General features: G+C 35.9%; 1 protein-coding gene across 6 annotated transcripts in view; it reads left to right on the plus strand.

The window, feature by feature from the left end:
• The window catches only part of LOC117343203 (zonadhesin-like), a 24820-nt gene extending 9895 nt beyond the window's left edge, over positions 1-14925 (plus strand). Inside the window, exons 21-58 of one of the 6 annotated variants that reach the window (XM_033905538.1) lie at positions 392-493; positions 934-1035; positions 1252-1353; positions 1889-1990; positions 2355-2587; positions 2817-2931; positions 3196-3297; positions 3740-3841; positions 4342-4443; positions 4735-4836; positions 5039-5140; positions 5253-5354; positions 5479-5580; positions 6243-6344; positions 6901-7002; positions 7247-7348; positions 7497-7598; positions 7718-7819; positions 8022-8123; positions 8604-8705; positions 9343-9444; positions 9605-9706; positions 9827-9928; positions 10075-10176; positions 10327-10428; positions 10765-10866; positions 11002-11103; positions 11229-11330; positions 11486-11587; positions 11766-11867; positions 12045-12146; positions 12379-12480; positions 12702-12803; positions 13032-13133; positions 13752-13856; positions 14059-14160; positions 14385-14489; positions 14703-14925. In XM_033905538.1, coding sequence (XP_033761429.1) covers positions 392-493; positions 934-1035; positions 1252-1353; positions 1889-1990; positions 2355-2587; positions 2817-2931; positions 3196-3297; positions 3740-3841; positions 4342-4443; positions 4735-4836; positions 5039-5140; positions 5253-5354; positions 5479-5580; positions 6243-6344; positions 6901-7002; positions 7247-7348; positions 7497-7598; positions 7718-7819; positions 8022-8123; positions 8604-8705; positions 9343-9444; positions 9605-9706; positions 9827-9928; positions 10075-10176; positions 10327-10428; positions 10765-10866; positions 11002-11103; positions 11229-11330; positions 11486-11587; positions 11766-11867; positions 12045-12146; positions 12379-12480; positions 12702-12803; positions 13032-13133; positions 13752-13856; positions 14059-14160; positions 14385-14489; positions 14703-14851 — 4073 coding nt within the window. In that variant the 3' untranslated portion in view covers positions 14852-14925. The remainder of the gene's footprint in view (positions 1-391; positions 494-933; positions 1036-1251; positions 1354-1888; positions 1991-2354; positions 2588-2816; positions 2932-3195; positions 3298-3739; positions 3842-4341; positions 4444-4734; positions 4837-5038; positions 5141-5252; positions 5355-5478; positions 5581-6242; positions 6345-6900; positions 7003-7246; positions 7349-7496; positions 7599-7717; positions 7820-8021; positions 8124-8603; positions 8706-9342; positions 9445-9604; positions 9707-9826; positions 9929-10074; positions 10177-10326; positions 10429-10764; positions 10867-11001; positions 11104-11228; positions 11331-11485; positions 11588-11765; positions 11868-12044; positions 12147-12378; positions 12481-12701; positions 12804-13031; positions 13134-13751; positions 13857-14058; positions 14161-14384; positions 14490-14702) is intronic. The other 5 variants (XM_033905539.1, XM_033905540.1, XM_033905541.1 and 2 more) reach the window with 5 other exon arrangements.
• Positions 14926-15338: the final 413 nt, after the last annotated feature.

A 15338-nucleotide genomic window follows, 5' to 3' on the forward strand; every position in this document is an offset into this window, starting at 1 on the left:
GACGTCACATTAATTACAAAGCACCGGAAGAGTAAGCGTCATCAAATTTAACATCGACGAATCGTGAAAATGAGACCAATAGTGGCGAAAATGAAATCACAAATCAACCTCAAGAAAGTATAATGGTGACAAATACAAACGCTATTATATTGTATTGTATACAGTTTATCTATATGAATAATATCATGTAAAAATAACACATCCATGAATTAAGGTCGTCATAAAATTGAAATTCTAGTTTGAGAGCAGCACTTAACTTAACTCTTAGTTTATATGGACACCTAGCTTTTCAACCACTCGTTCAAACCAAATAATGAAGCAGTTTATATACAATGTTATATAAATATACACATATAAGATTATACAATAATATAATATATTTCAATCACAGTACCATGCGGTGGACCCTGTGGCCCCAACGCACAGTGTGATCTGACAACCAACAAGTGTGTCTGCTACCCAGGATACGTTTTGTTCAAAGGATCTTGTACCCGTATGTACCATGCATGATGATAGTGTGCATATATTGTTTTAGCATGATGTAATATATGATATATCCATATAGACTATTTGTTCAGCAACTTTCGCAAAAGCGAATTTTCGTTTTAGCCCAATAGCGTACATATGGTGATCTCCTATTCAGTCATTGCAACAATGCTCTAATTTAAACTTCTCACCAACAAGTAATGTGATGATATTGTCGTGCAAAATGGATATACACCCGTATAAAGTACATATATTTGTTAGATATTTGACAGTAGAAAATGAAGGCAGGTTTATTTCAACTATACCTTCCCTCTTAATCATCTTTGTTTTAAATTAATCCTATGCTCTAAGATAAACTTATATTGTTATGCTACCTATTTCATATATCATGTCAAAGGTCTGTGATCTTGTATATATTCATAAGTAGATATTGATCAACTTTTACAGTGCCTTGTGGAGGACCATGTGGACCAAACGCTCGTTGTGATCGTTCAACCAATCAATGCGTTTGTAACACAGGATACTTTGTATATCACGGATCATGTGTCTGTGAGTATTTACACTTACATTATTTACTGCATTTACACGGTATTAAATTTGTTAAAAATACTAACAGGAAAAATATCACAAGTATTTATTAAGCAATTCATTTGACAACAAACTATTGACATTTATCCTGTAGCAGTCATAGAGTGTGCAAGTGTTGCCCTGACTCATAGTAAAATTATACAATTATTGTAAAGATGGTGATAATATACATTGCAGTGCCATGCGGAGGACCATGTGGACCAAACGCCCGCTGCGATCGCTCATCCAACCAGTGTGTCTGTAACACAGGATACTTTGTGTACCATGGATCTTGTGTCTGTGAGTTAACCGATTGGTATCATTCATTAATTATTACATGGAATTTTTAAATAACTATACTATAAAAGATACTTCCGCCATGGGTTTCTCATATACTGTATGTAAACAAACATTAATTATAACGTGGACATTTTTAGATAACTATACAATTACAGATATTTCTCATATACTGTATGTATGCTACATGTATGTGGTCGTAGGTGTTTTCCTTGAAACCATTCTGTATATACCATCGCTTTATTTCCCCCCTTCCTTTCGCCATATTGATCAATGAATATCATTTAACTTTATCATTTGACCATTGCCTTCTCAAATCAACCAATATTTAACTAAACTGTATTCTGTATTGAGTTAAAGCATCACCTTACAATTATAGGTATATGTTCTGTCGATCATTTTGGAGAATGTGAATGTTCAATGACGATTATGATCATCCGTTTAAAAAGTATTTAGGTAAATTCCCCTATGTTGCTCAAATAATGTTCGTTATCCCTTTTCTCTTGAATTATTATAATTACAATCAAATCTTCTACAGTGCCCTGTGGAGGACCATGCGGACGTAACGCCTATTGTGATAAATCCAGAAACCAGTGCGTCTGTAACTCGGGATACGTTCTTTTCGAACGAGCCTGTACCCGTACGTATATCAGATTCATGCTTCATGACACAATATACATTTAGGACATGATAGGACAAATACAATCCTTGTACCCAAAGTTAATTGAATTCACCTCCACCAAAAATATGCTTAAATATTTGGAGTTTTTAAGAATGACGAGTCAGTAATCCCGTAGATATCAGTAAGAGATCCCAAAATAATGACATTGTTGGAATATGTGAATATTTGATAATTTGAGGAAATATGTAAATAATGTCGGAGCGTCTGCTATTGATTATTCAACACAACTGTTTATCATTTGCTTCAACTTTAATCGTTCCTGTTAACTGTTACAAATCAAACATCTGTAGGATTCGAATTAAATGTGTATATCTTTCGTCAGGACCAAGCACAGTACAGTTTGTCCAACCAAGCTACACAGTCAGTGAAAGTGCTGGAACTGTATCAATTGTGGTATCCAGAACCGGTGGAACCAGTAGCTCGGTGACAGTGTCCTGGTCAACCCAAGACATATCTGCTTCTTTCGGAAGTGACTATAAGCAAAACCAGGGATCATTTACATTCACAAGTGGTCAGACAACCAGTACATTCTCTATTGGAATTGTTAATGACGGGGTAAGTTTCATTATGTGTGGTTATTAAGGAATTTGGTGATTTTCGTTTTAGTTACAAACTAGTGATTATTCACATGTGTATTTTTAGCAAAATATATTCAATTTGTATTTATGGAATATTTGAAATTGTAATGCGTGGTTTTCTATTCTATATGCAAAAGCCCAGTATCCCTAAAATGAAAACTGTCGAATCGCAATACAAACATTTGCTTGTGTTTGTAATTGAACAGGTGTATGAACAATCTGAGACATTCTCTGTAACCTTGAGCGTACAATCATCTCAATCAACTATTGTCAGCGTCGGAAGTCCGGGAACAACTACAGTAACCATCACCAATGATGATCGTACGTAAATTACAATAATGTCTCGTACAACGGTACGGTTTCTGAATAACAGTTTATAAATTTCCGTTTTGCTAAAATAAAATCATTTTGACTCATATAGTACAAAGTAAACCAAAGTTCAAGACAAAGGAACATTGAAAACAAAATAAATTGTATAGGAAATTAGGAAGAAACCGTTATGAGTTATTTGAATCATTGAATTTTTGCAGGATAGTATCTTAGGAGAAACTGATATATTATCTTATTTCCCTACTACCCCTACAGAACCATGTGGTGGTCCATGTGGACCAAACGCCCGCTGTGATTTGAGTTCACAGAGATGTGTATGTAACACTGGATACTTCCTTTACCACGGAACCTGTACATGTACGTAATGAAAATGGAGTTTATTGTTATCGTTCCCATTTATGAACTCATTGATGTCAGATAATGAACAGTTAATGTACAACTTGAACGCTATCCAAACATCAACATCTGGTTCATTGTTTCTACCATCTTCTTTTAAATACTGGAGGTCTTTTGATGATGCGATCAATTTGACGTTTGTAATTTGTGATCTTGTAGAGATACAGGCATCCATTTCCCCCTTCATACACAATTTATTCTTTGATTTTAATATCTTCACGGTTGCATAACTGCAATAAATATTTCTTCTAAAACTGGTTACATTTTCTTGGAAATAAAATCTGTATGATATTTAACAAAAGTATATTAAATCATCCCGCAAATTTGTAAAGTAAGTTTTCCAGATAAATCGTGCAAAGTTGAATTTATACAACCAAAAGTAAAACGAATTATTTCCTTGTAGTGCCATGCGGCGGCCCATGTGGACCAAACTCCCGTTGCGACAGAGTCAGTAACAAGTGTGTCTGTAACACTGGATACTTTGTATATCACGGATCATGTGTCTGTAAGTACATCAACGCTGAAGTGTATATATTACACTTGTCTTCGCTAGATATATCATATTAAAACAAGTAGTCATTTTTACATAACAAGGAAAATGAATTGACGTGAAAGACAACTTTATGCTGTGACATTCTCGTACTATATATCATTGTTGCATAGGCTAAGCACAAAACATTCAAAAGCTCCAAACGACAAAAGAAATTATAATTTGTTTAATGTTATACAGTTTGTTAATTGTGTATAATCGTTATTACTATTGTTGTACCCGTGATTATAAGACAATATCTCCATTGTTTAAAATGTAGATACTTAAACCACGTATGATTCTATACAATACTTATGTTATTGATGTTTAACAAGATACGCTGCAATGCAACGTTGAATTTCTATCTAAACGAATTTGTTTGAATACGTGTTATATATAACTTATTTCTAACGAACTATTATTATTCGTACTGTGTTTCAAGGAAATGTATGACATTTATGTGATATATATAACAGTGCCCTGTGGAGGACCATGTGGACCTAACGCCCGTTGTGACCGTTCATCAAACCAATGTGTCTGTAACTCAGGATATGTTCTATATCACGGATCTTGTACCCGTAAGTATACTAACTCCATCAAATCAAATATCATACTAAGGCACTTAACACTTTCGTTCATACATTTTTGCTTTACGATATGGAACTTTTAATTTGTCTGGACAAACAGTTCATACCATGTGTCTTCTGTAAACACTTTTATCAAAATTGTCCTTAAACACTTATCACTTTTGAAAGATGATGTTCCACACTGTTCTGTTTCAATTGAAGGACAACTCTTTACCGTCACCAATATTAAACGTTATTAAACGTTAAAGGACAACAATGAATATCGTTATCTAATCATTGTAGTACCATGCGGTGGACCATGTGGACCTAACGCCCGCTGTGACAAGAACAGTAACCAATGTGTCTGTAATACTGGATACGTACTTTACCATGGATCATGTACTCGTAAGTCTCCGACTAAACTGTTTTTTGTTGAAATTGCACTTATTTTAAAACAAATCTGACTATAAAACCACAATAAAAAGATTGAACAAACATCTCACTTTGTACTCTCTTGTAATCAGACTTTAGCATCGTATATAGAGCTCGTTAAATGGTCAGAGCATAATATTTACTGTGCTTTTAATATCAACATTGATGTTGACAGTTCCATGTGGAGGAGCATGTGGACCTAACGCTCGCTGTGACCGCTCAACCAACCAATGTGTCTGTAACACAGGATACGTCCTCTTCCACGGATCTTGTACTCGTAAGTTACACAACAATTTTAGTCACAATATTTAGCAGTAACTTTCGAAGGATTGGGGGTATATATACTGGTTAATAATACTGTTAAACTGTTCAAATATCGTGTATTACAGTGCCTTGTGGAGGACCATGTGGACCAAATTCTTATTGCGATCGTAACGCCAACAAATGTGTCTGTAACCAAGGTTACATGGTGTACCACGGATCTTGTGTCAGTAAGTATCATTTAAGATGTTGGTCATCCTTATGAAAAGTGAACTTGTTCAAAATTTACTCATTTCGTACCACCACACCATACAAGTTGACATATACGTGACATTTATATGTAATATATTACAGTGCCATGTGGAGGACCATGTGGACCTAACGCTCGTTGTGACCGCTCATCAAACCAATGTGTCTGTAACTCAGGATATGTTCTGTACCACGGATCTTGTACCCGTAAGTCTGTGACTGAATTGTTTGGAGGGTTTCAAAAGTAACGTTATGTAATTACGTGTAACGATTTGAAATATAATGCACACAAAACTGTATGATTGAATTCAAGTGAAAGATGCTCGATCATAGTCTTACGTTTATGATTGTATTACTATCATGATTGTCTTACCTTTATGATTGTCTTACCTTAATAAGTGTTTTTCCTTTATCATAGACTTCCCTTTATCATATACCTACAATTATGATAGTCTTACTTTTATCATAGTCTTACCTTTATTATTATCTTACTATCATGATAGTCTTACCTTTATGATAGTCTTACCTTTATGATAGTCTTACCTTTATCATTGTCCTACCTTTATGATCGTCTTACCTTTATGATAGTTTTACCTTTATGATTGTGTTACCTTTATGATTGTCTTACCTTTATGATGTCTTACCTTTATGGCAGTCTTACCTTTATCATTGTCTTACGTTTATGATAGTGTTACCTTTATGATAGTCTTATCTTTATCATAGACTTACCTTTATGGCAGTCTTACCTTTATCATAGTCTAGCCTTAATCATTGTCTTACCCTTATCATTTTCATAGCTTCATCATTGCGTTACCTTTATCATTGCCTTACCTGTTAAATACACATTTATTATGTTAAAATTATGACAGTGCCTTGCGGAGGACCATGTGGACCTAACGCCCGTTGTGACAAGACCAGTAACCAGTGTGTCTGTAACACCGGATACGTACTGTACCACGGATCTTGTACTCGTAAGTCAAATCTGTATAATATTTTCATTCAACAGTCTTTCAACTTGAAATTATTTTGTAAAAAGGATTCTCTCTCCCCCCCCCCCCCCCCCCCCCCTATGCCTATGGACAAGGGTATAAACGATTTAACCTGTACGAAATTTTCTAACTCTCCCTTGGATGAGACAAGCTTCACGTGCCCTTTGCACGTCCTCAGCAGTTGCATTTCATGCACCGCAACAAGTCAATGACGTTACGGCGACAATACAATCATGTAACGTCAACCTTTCCTTGCATTGATATAACGTCCATATAATATACACCAAAGCCTAAACTAAATGAGAGAAAAGTTATTTATTACTCACGTGGAAGTGGTACAAGGGAATCTTAACTCTCGGGTTGAGATTCCCCTGTCTCACTCCCATTGATGTAAGCGTTCTATTTTTCTTAGTTTGGCATTAAACGTCTTTAGCAAAAATGACTTCGTATTACTATACAGAGTATATTATCTTGTTTCAACAGCAAATTACAATACAAACATATACAATGTCTTGAATATAAATATTGATCTTAACAGTTCCATGCGGAGGATCATGTGGACCAAACGCCCGTTGTGACCTCTCAACTAACCAATGTGTCTGTACCACAGGATATGTTCTGTACCACGGATCTTGCACTCGTGAGTTACACAAAAATTGTATCTTACAATGTTGAAAACAGGCAACCAATGGGGGTACCATATAGTAGAGTAGACCTACAAAAAATCATGATAATTTGCATTTTGTAGGCTTTTTGTTGTGGTAACCATGTTTTTTTTTTATAGATGTTAAAAGCTGATAAAAAAAGTTTAAATAATCTTCAATACTGTATCACAGCTTCAAATGTTATGTGCTTAACCTAATGTTTAAAAATGACTTTTATAGGGCCATGTGGAGGACCATGTGGACCTAACGCTCGTTGTGACCGCTCCACCAACCAATGTGTCTGTAACTCAGGATACGTCCTCTTCCACGGATCTTGCACTCGTAAGTTACACAACAATTTTAGCAAACACTATTTTACACAAGCAATGAATCGCATGTAGCTCACAGTTAGGTTGCTATTGGAGGATTTGGTTGTATATAAAAAAGATTTATTGTACTATTAACTACGTTTAAATATGGTGTATTACAGGGCCCTGTGGAGGACCATGTGGACCCAATTCTTATTGCGATCGTATCTCCAACAAATGTGCCTGTAACCAAGGTTACATGGTGTACCACGGATCTTGTGTCAGTAAGTACAACCATATTTTATGTTGGTAATTATTGTGTAAAATGAACCTTTTCAACATTTACTCATATTGTATCACCACGACTTAAACGTTAACATATACATGTCATTTCTGTTTAAAGTGCCATGTGGAGGACCATGTGGACCTAACGCTCGCTGTGACCGCTCATCCAACCAATGTGTCTGTAACTCAGGATATGTTGTTTACCACGGATCATGTACCCGTAAGGCTTTGTTTTATGTTTTTGTTGTTTAGGGAGGGGGTTGGGGTTCAACATGATGTATGTAATTACGTGTAACGGTTTGAAATATAACGCACACAATTCTGTTAGAGTAAATTTAAATGAGGGATGCTTTATCCCTGTTTTACCCTTATACTTGCCTTTCCTGTTTCAATATACGTTTATTATGTCTAAATTATGACAGTTCCATGCGGAGGACCATGTGGACCTAACGCCCGTTGTGACAAGAACAGTAACCAATGTGTCTGTAATACTGGATACGTACTCTACCACGGATCTTGTACTGGTAAGTTAAATATATATATATATATTTATCATTTTATCAATAGCCCTTTAACTTGAAATTACAATATTTCCTTATGTTGATATAACGGCAATATTAGATACATCAGAGGGTATATAGAGTTAGAGAAAAAAATAATCATCCATCCCCATGAAAGTGAGAGAGGGAAATCTCAACCCTTGACCAGCATCTTGTTTGTCAACTAAAGAATAATCCTCCTTGGGTTGAGATTCCTTTGTTTCACTTCCAGAAAGGTGAAAGATTCTATTGTTCTCAGATCCGTAATAAACTTCCCTAGAAAAAACAAACCTCGTAGAACTATACAGAGCGTGTTCTCTGCTTTCGAAAACAAAATTACATGTACTTCCTAATCGAATACTGATTTGTCAAGTATACCCACTGTTTAAAATATGAATATTGATATTAATTTTTCACTTGTACGGTATTTCAATGAAATTGATTCATGTGATGTATATATTATAGTGCCATGTGGAGGATCATGTGGACCTAATGCTCGATGTGACCGCTCATCCAACCAATGTGTCTGTAACACAGGATATGTACTGTACCATGGATCTTGTACTCGTAAGTTAAATCTTTATACCATTTTATACAATAGTCCTTTATCTTGAAATTAATTGATAAAACGGATTCCATTTTCCTTTAGCCTGGACAAGAATATCCACATTTTTTTTACCAGTGTATAATATTCTCATCCTATGTTGAAACAGGCTTCGCATGATCTTTGCATGTTCTCAACAATTGCATTTCGTCACGTTAACGTTACCCTTACTTCGTGGCGACAATATAATAACGTTACGTCAATATTGATATAATGGCAATATTACATACATCAGAGGGTAAAAAGGGTCAGAGAAAATTAATCATCCACCCCCATAAAAGTGAGAGAGGGAAATCTCAACCCCGGCAAGTCTCGTGTTTATCAACTTAAGAGTAATCCTCCTTGGCTTGAGATTTCTTTGTTTCAGCTCCAGGAAGGTGAAAGATATCATTATTCTCAGATCCGTAATAAATTTCTCTACAAAAAACAGACCTCGTAGAACTATACAGAGCAAGTTCGCTGCTTTCGACAACATAATTACTTCTTTAATCGAATACTGATTTGTCAAATATACCTACTGTTTTAAATATAAATATTGATGTTATTTTTTCACTTGTCCGGTATTTCAATAAAATTAATGACATGTGATGTATATTACAGTGCCATGTGGAGGATCATGTGGACCTAACGCCCGTTGTGACCGCTCATCAAACCAATGTGTCTGTAACTCAGGATACGTTCTTTACCACGGATCATGTACCCGTAAGTTTCATAAAGTAGATGACATCATTAAACACAAGTAATCAATAAAGAGTATATAAATGTAGTACATAGTTAGATACCTATGAAAATCGTGGATCTTGGGGTATACTTATCTGCCAACTATTGTAAAATTATACTCCTTTTATATGACATATTACAGGGCCTTGCGGAGGACCATGTGGACCCAATTCTTACTGCGACCGTAACGCCAACAAATGTGTCTGTAACCAAGGTTACATGGTGTACCACGGATCTTGTGTCAGTAAGTACCATCTGTGATGTAATCTTTGAGATAGGTAAACTCGCTTAACGTTTACTCATTGTGTAAGACCACGACCTATACATTGGCATAGACATAAGATGTATTTGACATATATTATAGTGCCATGCGGTGGACCATGTGGGCCTAACGCTTACTGCGATAAGAGTAGAAACCAGTGTGTCTGTAACAGCGGCTACGTTGTGTTCCATGGATCATGTACCCGTAAGTTTTAATCCATTTTCTAAAAACGTTGAGGCATTTAAGAAAAAAAAGTTTTTATTTTAATGTATACCTAGAATTACATCAAAATTCACATAAAAACATACAAAGACATGTATTTATATTGCTGTGTTATGTTTGCCTTTTAGTGCCATGCGGAGGACCATGTGGACCTAACGCTCGCTGTGACAAGACCAGTAACCAGTGTGTCTGTAACACCGGATACGTACTGTACCACGGATCTTGTACTGGTAAGTTATAGGAATTACATTTAACGTATGATTGTCGATTCATTAATGATAACCCTCGTCTGAATATCATGAAGAAAGTGAAAGTGTCATATGTCGACTCATAGATGCAGCATGATTTCTGGTATTTTACATGAATATTTTTATTTACAGTGCCATGTGGAGGACCATGTGGACCTAACGCCCGTTGTGACAAGAACAGTAACCAATGTGTCTGTAACACCGGATACGTAATTTACCACGGATCATGTACTCGTAAGTTAAATCTGTATAGTATTTTATACAGCAGTCTCTTAACTGCAGATTGTTTGATGATACAGATTCAATTTTCTTAATAGTTCAGCAGTATTTTTTCTAGACTATTTTCCCTTTAGGGGAATAATCAGCCATTACATATGTTGATGATATAACAGGTATGGTTACTTATACCGTAAACGAAATAGAATAATACTGTGTAATCGACACGCCACTTCTAATTAAAAATAAAAACAAACAAAAGAGCGATACGTGAAAGCAAGATCATAATTATAGGCGGGATAAGGCATGTATTCATAAGCACGGCGTCATTAATATGAATATTGATGTTAACAGTTCCATGCGGAGGAGCATGTGGACCCAACGCTCGTTGTGACCGCTCCTCCAACCAATGTGTCTGTAACTCAGGATACGTCCTCTTCCACGGATCATGTACTCGTAAGTAACAAAAATTTAATATTTAAACACAAAAAACCAGGGAAGGCTATTACAGTCAGTGGGTTTGGGAGTATACAGATGATATGAATGAAGCATGTGTATTGTAAAATTCTGTTCAAATATGACATATTACAGGCCCTTGCGGAGGACCGTGTGGACCCAATTCTTACTGCGACCGTAACGCCAACAAATGTGTTTGTAACCAAGGTTACATGGTGTACCACGGATCTTGTGTCAGTAAGTATCATCTGTGATGTAGGTAACACTTGTGATTAGTGAACTTTGTTCAACATTTCCTCATTTTGTACTACAACGACATATACGTTGACATAAACGTGAAATGTATTTGTCATATATTATAGTGCCATGTGGAGGACCATGTGGACCTAACGCTTACTGCGATAAGAGTAGAAACCAGTGTGTCTGTAACAGCGGCTTCGTTCTGTTCCAAGGATCATGTACCCGTAAGTTAAAATGAACATATCAAACGTTGAAAGCTATGCATTAAAGTATGGCCTCTTTTTTGTTTTTGTTTTTTTGTATAAAGTAATTGAAATAGAGAATACAGATAATGTTTTCACTAATGCGCCCATATTATTGTGAAATATTTACCTTGTAGTGCCATGCGGAGGACCATGTGGACCTAACGCCCGTTGTGACAAGAACAGTAACCAATGTGTCTGTAACACAGGATACGTACTCTACCACGGATCTTGTACTCGTAAGTAACAGGAAATAAGTCTTTGGGAATAAGATTTAGCCATTTACTTAATAGTATTTCTCGTCCGAGTATGATGAATTAACTAAATGTTATATATGCTTGTGACAGCAAAGCAATACATATCGACTCTAAGGTATAACATGTAGTTTGATTGTACACGGATATTGTTTTGTTACAGTGCCATGCGGAGGATCATGTGGACCAAATGCTCGTTGTGACCGCTCATCCAACCAGTGTGTCTGTAACTCAGGATACGTACTTTACCACGGATCTTGTACTCGTAAGTAACAAGAATTATTTTAAGTCTTTGATAATAAGATTTAGCCATTTTCGTAATAGTATATCTCGTCCGAGTATGATGAATTAACTAAATGCTATATATGCTTATGACAGCAAAGCAATAATTATCGACTCTAAAGCGTTGTTTGGTCGTACATGGATGTCTGTTTTGTTACAGTGCCATGTGGAGGATCATGTGGGCCTAACGCCCGTTGTGATCGCTCCACCAACCAGTGTGTCTGTAACTCAGGATATGTTCTCTACCACGGATCATGCACTCGTACGTATGATTATAAAATGAAGCATTCTATAGTTGTACACACTATCAGCTGACATCAAATTTATAAACGTTGATTAACGTCCGTGCACATGTGGCAGTCAATAAAAGAGAGGGAATAGTGATATCGGAATACATGGTATATCCTGGTCAAACAACAAATGAACGGATTAATAAGAGGCATCACTGATTGTAAAACCGAATTCTTATAGTTTGAAAACTTTTTTGTTTGAAGGGCCTTGTGGAGGACCATGTGGACCCAATTCTTACTGCGACCGTATCTCCAACAAATGTGTATGTAACCAAGGTTACATGGTGTACCATGGATCTTGTGTCAGTAAGTATCACATATGAGGTCAGAGGATTGCTTGATCTGGTCAGGTTGAAATCTAAGGTCAGTACATAAACCTGTACTCTACAGTAACGTTTTACCGTTGTTAAGTATATTAAAACGATTAAACAGTTATATCAAAAACAAATTGCTCCAGATGTAGAATTTATTTTATCATTGCGTTTCACAAAAGGAAAAACGTCAGCTCAATTTGTTACTCTTTACAGTGCCCTGTGGAGGACCATGTGGACGTAACGCCTACTGTGACAAATCTAGAAACCAGTGTGTCTGCAACTCGGGATACGTTCTTTACCACGGATCATGTACCCGTATGTATATAGTGAACATTAAATTACAACACCGGAAAAACGTTTATGAAGGTCGTATTATACAATATTTATAAGTAAATATATTTTCAAAAGGAAAATAACAACATTGTAAATGTTTTAATCTAAACTTTATTTTATTCATCGATGCCGAACATAAAATTATGATGGTATATGTACAAAAATTAGAGATTCTAAAACAACTGATAAAACCCTATATAAATCTGTTAGTTCCATGTGGAGGATCATGTGGACCAAACGCTCGCTGTGACCGTTCATCAAACCAGTGCGTCTGTAACACAGGGTATATCCTGTATCATGGATCTTGTTCTCGTAAGTATCAATGATCAAGTGATAGATATTTCTATTATTGGGTAGATTAATGCTTAACATGAAAATAAACATAACAAAAATATTAACCGAGTAGAAGATGGAATCATAAGCATTAAAATGGATTCGACATGACATGAGATGAGAAACTGAAAAAGTGTACCTTATTTTAACGTTGATTGTAGTTGGCCCTCTTGAGCTTGAAAGACTATGAGTGATATTTTTTGCGCTTATTGGTGTTTTCTATGACATCAAATGTCATTGTTAAATTTCCATAATGCGCGAACGTGTGTTTGTGTCTATACAGACAATACTTAATTACCATATAGCTGTCATTCTCTTGTAATTAATAAGAGTGTTTAACCAATGTAGCAAAGACACAGCAGAATGGTACATCTAAATATAGGAAAACTAAACAACCAATTTATTTAGTAATATACAACACTATATATTTTAATCATAGGGCTGTTTCGTCGTTCAGGTAATCCGTGATGCTATGGGTTAATAGCGTTAAAGAAACGACAGGATCAACAGTCTAAATACAGAGGGATGTACAATAACTCAATCAATCAATTTTATATAAAATGAATATAAGGATATTTGATTATTTTACTTTTCTAGTTCCATGTGGAGGACACTGCGGACCAAATGAACGTTGCGACGCCATGTCTAACCAGTGCGTGTGTAACTCAGGATACAAGCGATTCCACGGAGGACCATGCTCTTGTAAGTATAAAAACATCATAGATTCTAACCTTTATTGTATTTAAAACATAACAAGACAAAAAAGTGAATTAATAAAAAAAAACAAAAAACAAAACAAAAAAACAACAGTAAGGATGCTACAAAAAATCTCCAGGCCTGTGTGGTGATATATCGTTTCTAAGAAAGGTGATTTGATGAAATGTTATTTTTGTGTAATTAACAGTGCCATGTGGAGGCCCATGTGGACCCAACTCCTATTGTAGCCTAGGATCGAACAAGTGTGTCTGTAACGCAGGATACTTCATGTTCCAGGGTTCATGCGCCCGTAAGTAACTACATCACTATCGGTTTTCTTTTCTTATATTTAATATAAGCTTATTACATTATATGATCATGCATTGCAAGCGTAACTTCTGTTTATGAGTGATTGGTACATTTCCTCAACAACGTATCCTTAAATTCCCTGTATATTGAGGAAATGCAATAAAATTACACTACTACAGCTCACTGTATACAAAAAATTAAACATTTTTGTGTTTCCCTTCACAGTGCCATGTAATGGAGCTTGTGTGTACAACGCTTACTGTGACAAAGGCTCAAACACGTGTAAATGTAACACCGGACTTGTGGGAGATGCCACAAAGAAATGCGGAAGTACGTATGGAACCTGTGTTATAATTTAGTTTTAAGACTGGCAATACTACGCATGATATGTGTGTGACTACCAACACATAATACACCTTTAAGGAACCTACCATAACATCAGGGATCTATCTTAAAATTTAAAGGAAATTTAATAAATGATACTTGTTTGATTTTTAATATGCATCAATTGATATCACTGTGTTATATCCTTGTTAATTTCAGTTCCTTGTGATGGACGATGTGGTTCATTCCCACACTCTTTCTGTGACCACAACACAAACAGGTGCGCTTGTGAAACCGGCTACAAAGGCGATCCGTACGGAAGTCTGGGATGTGTATGTGACCACAGTGGTCGCGGAGGACGTTATTAAATCCTAAATAATCCTATATGATGTATCTTTTATCTTAGTGTAATAAAATTATGTATATTTTCAGCATGCACGAACTATATCGTTGGCCTTTTTCTGTTACATTTTACTTCTATATCTAACGAGGAACCCACGAAACCATGATGTAACAGGTTTATTCATTTATCTAAAACTCCTGGCAATTGATGTTATATGGTCTTTGATATTCCAAGACTGACTTGACGGAAAGGCAGATGACCAAATGGCCCCTTTAGGGTCTCCAATCTAAATAGAACAAACTCTGCCGAGCATTATTAGTTACAACATAGATTATAGAACCGGCACAGCTTGGCAGTCTATATTATCTTAGAAATTTAAGGATGATAAATGACATTTATTTTCGGCCCCGTTACAGCACGCATGTGCTGTACCGTTCCCACGGTACAGAAAACCAATTAAAAGTCAGCATACACTTCTAATAAATTTAACAAAATATGACGTTAAAATTAGA

Source organism: Pecten maximus, chromosome 15 (genome assembly GCF_902652985.1).
Source record: "Pecten maximus chromosome 15, xPecMax1.1, whole genome shotgun sequence".
Lineage (NCBI taxonomy): Eukaryota > Metazoa > Mollusca > Bivalvia > Pectinida > Pectinidae > Pecten > Pecten maximus.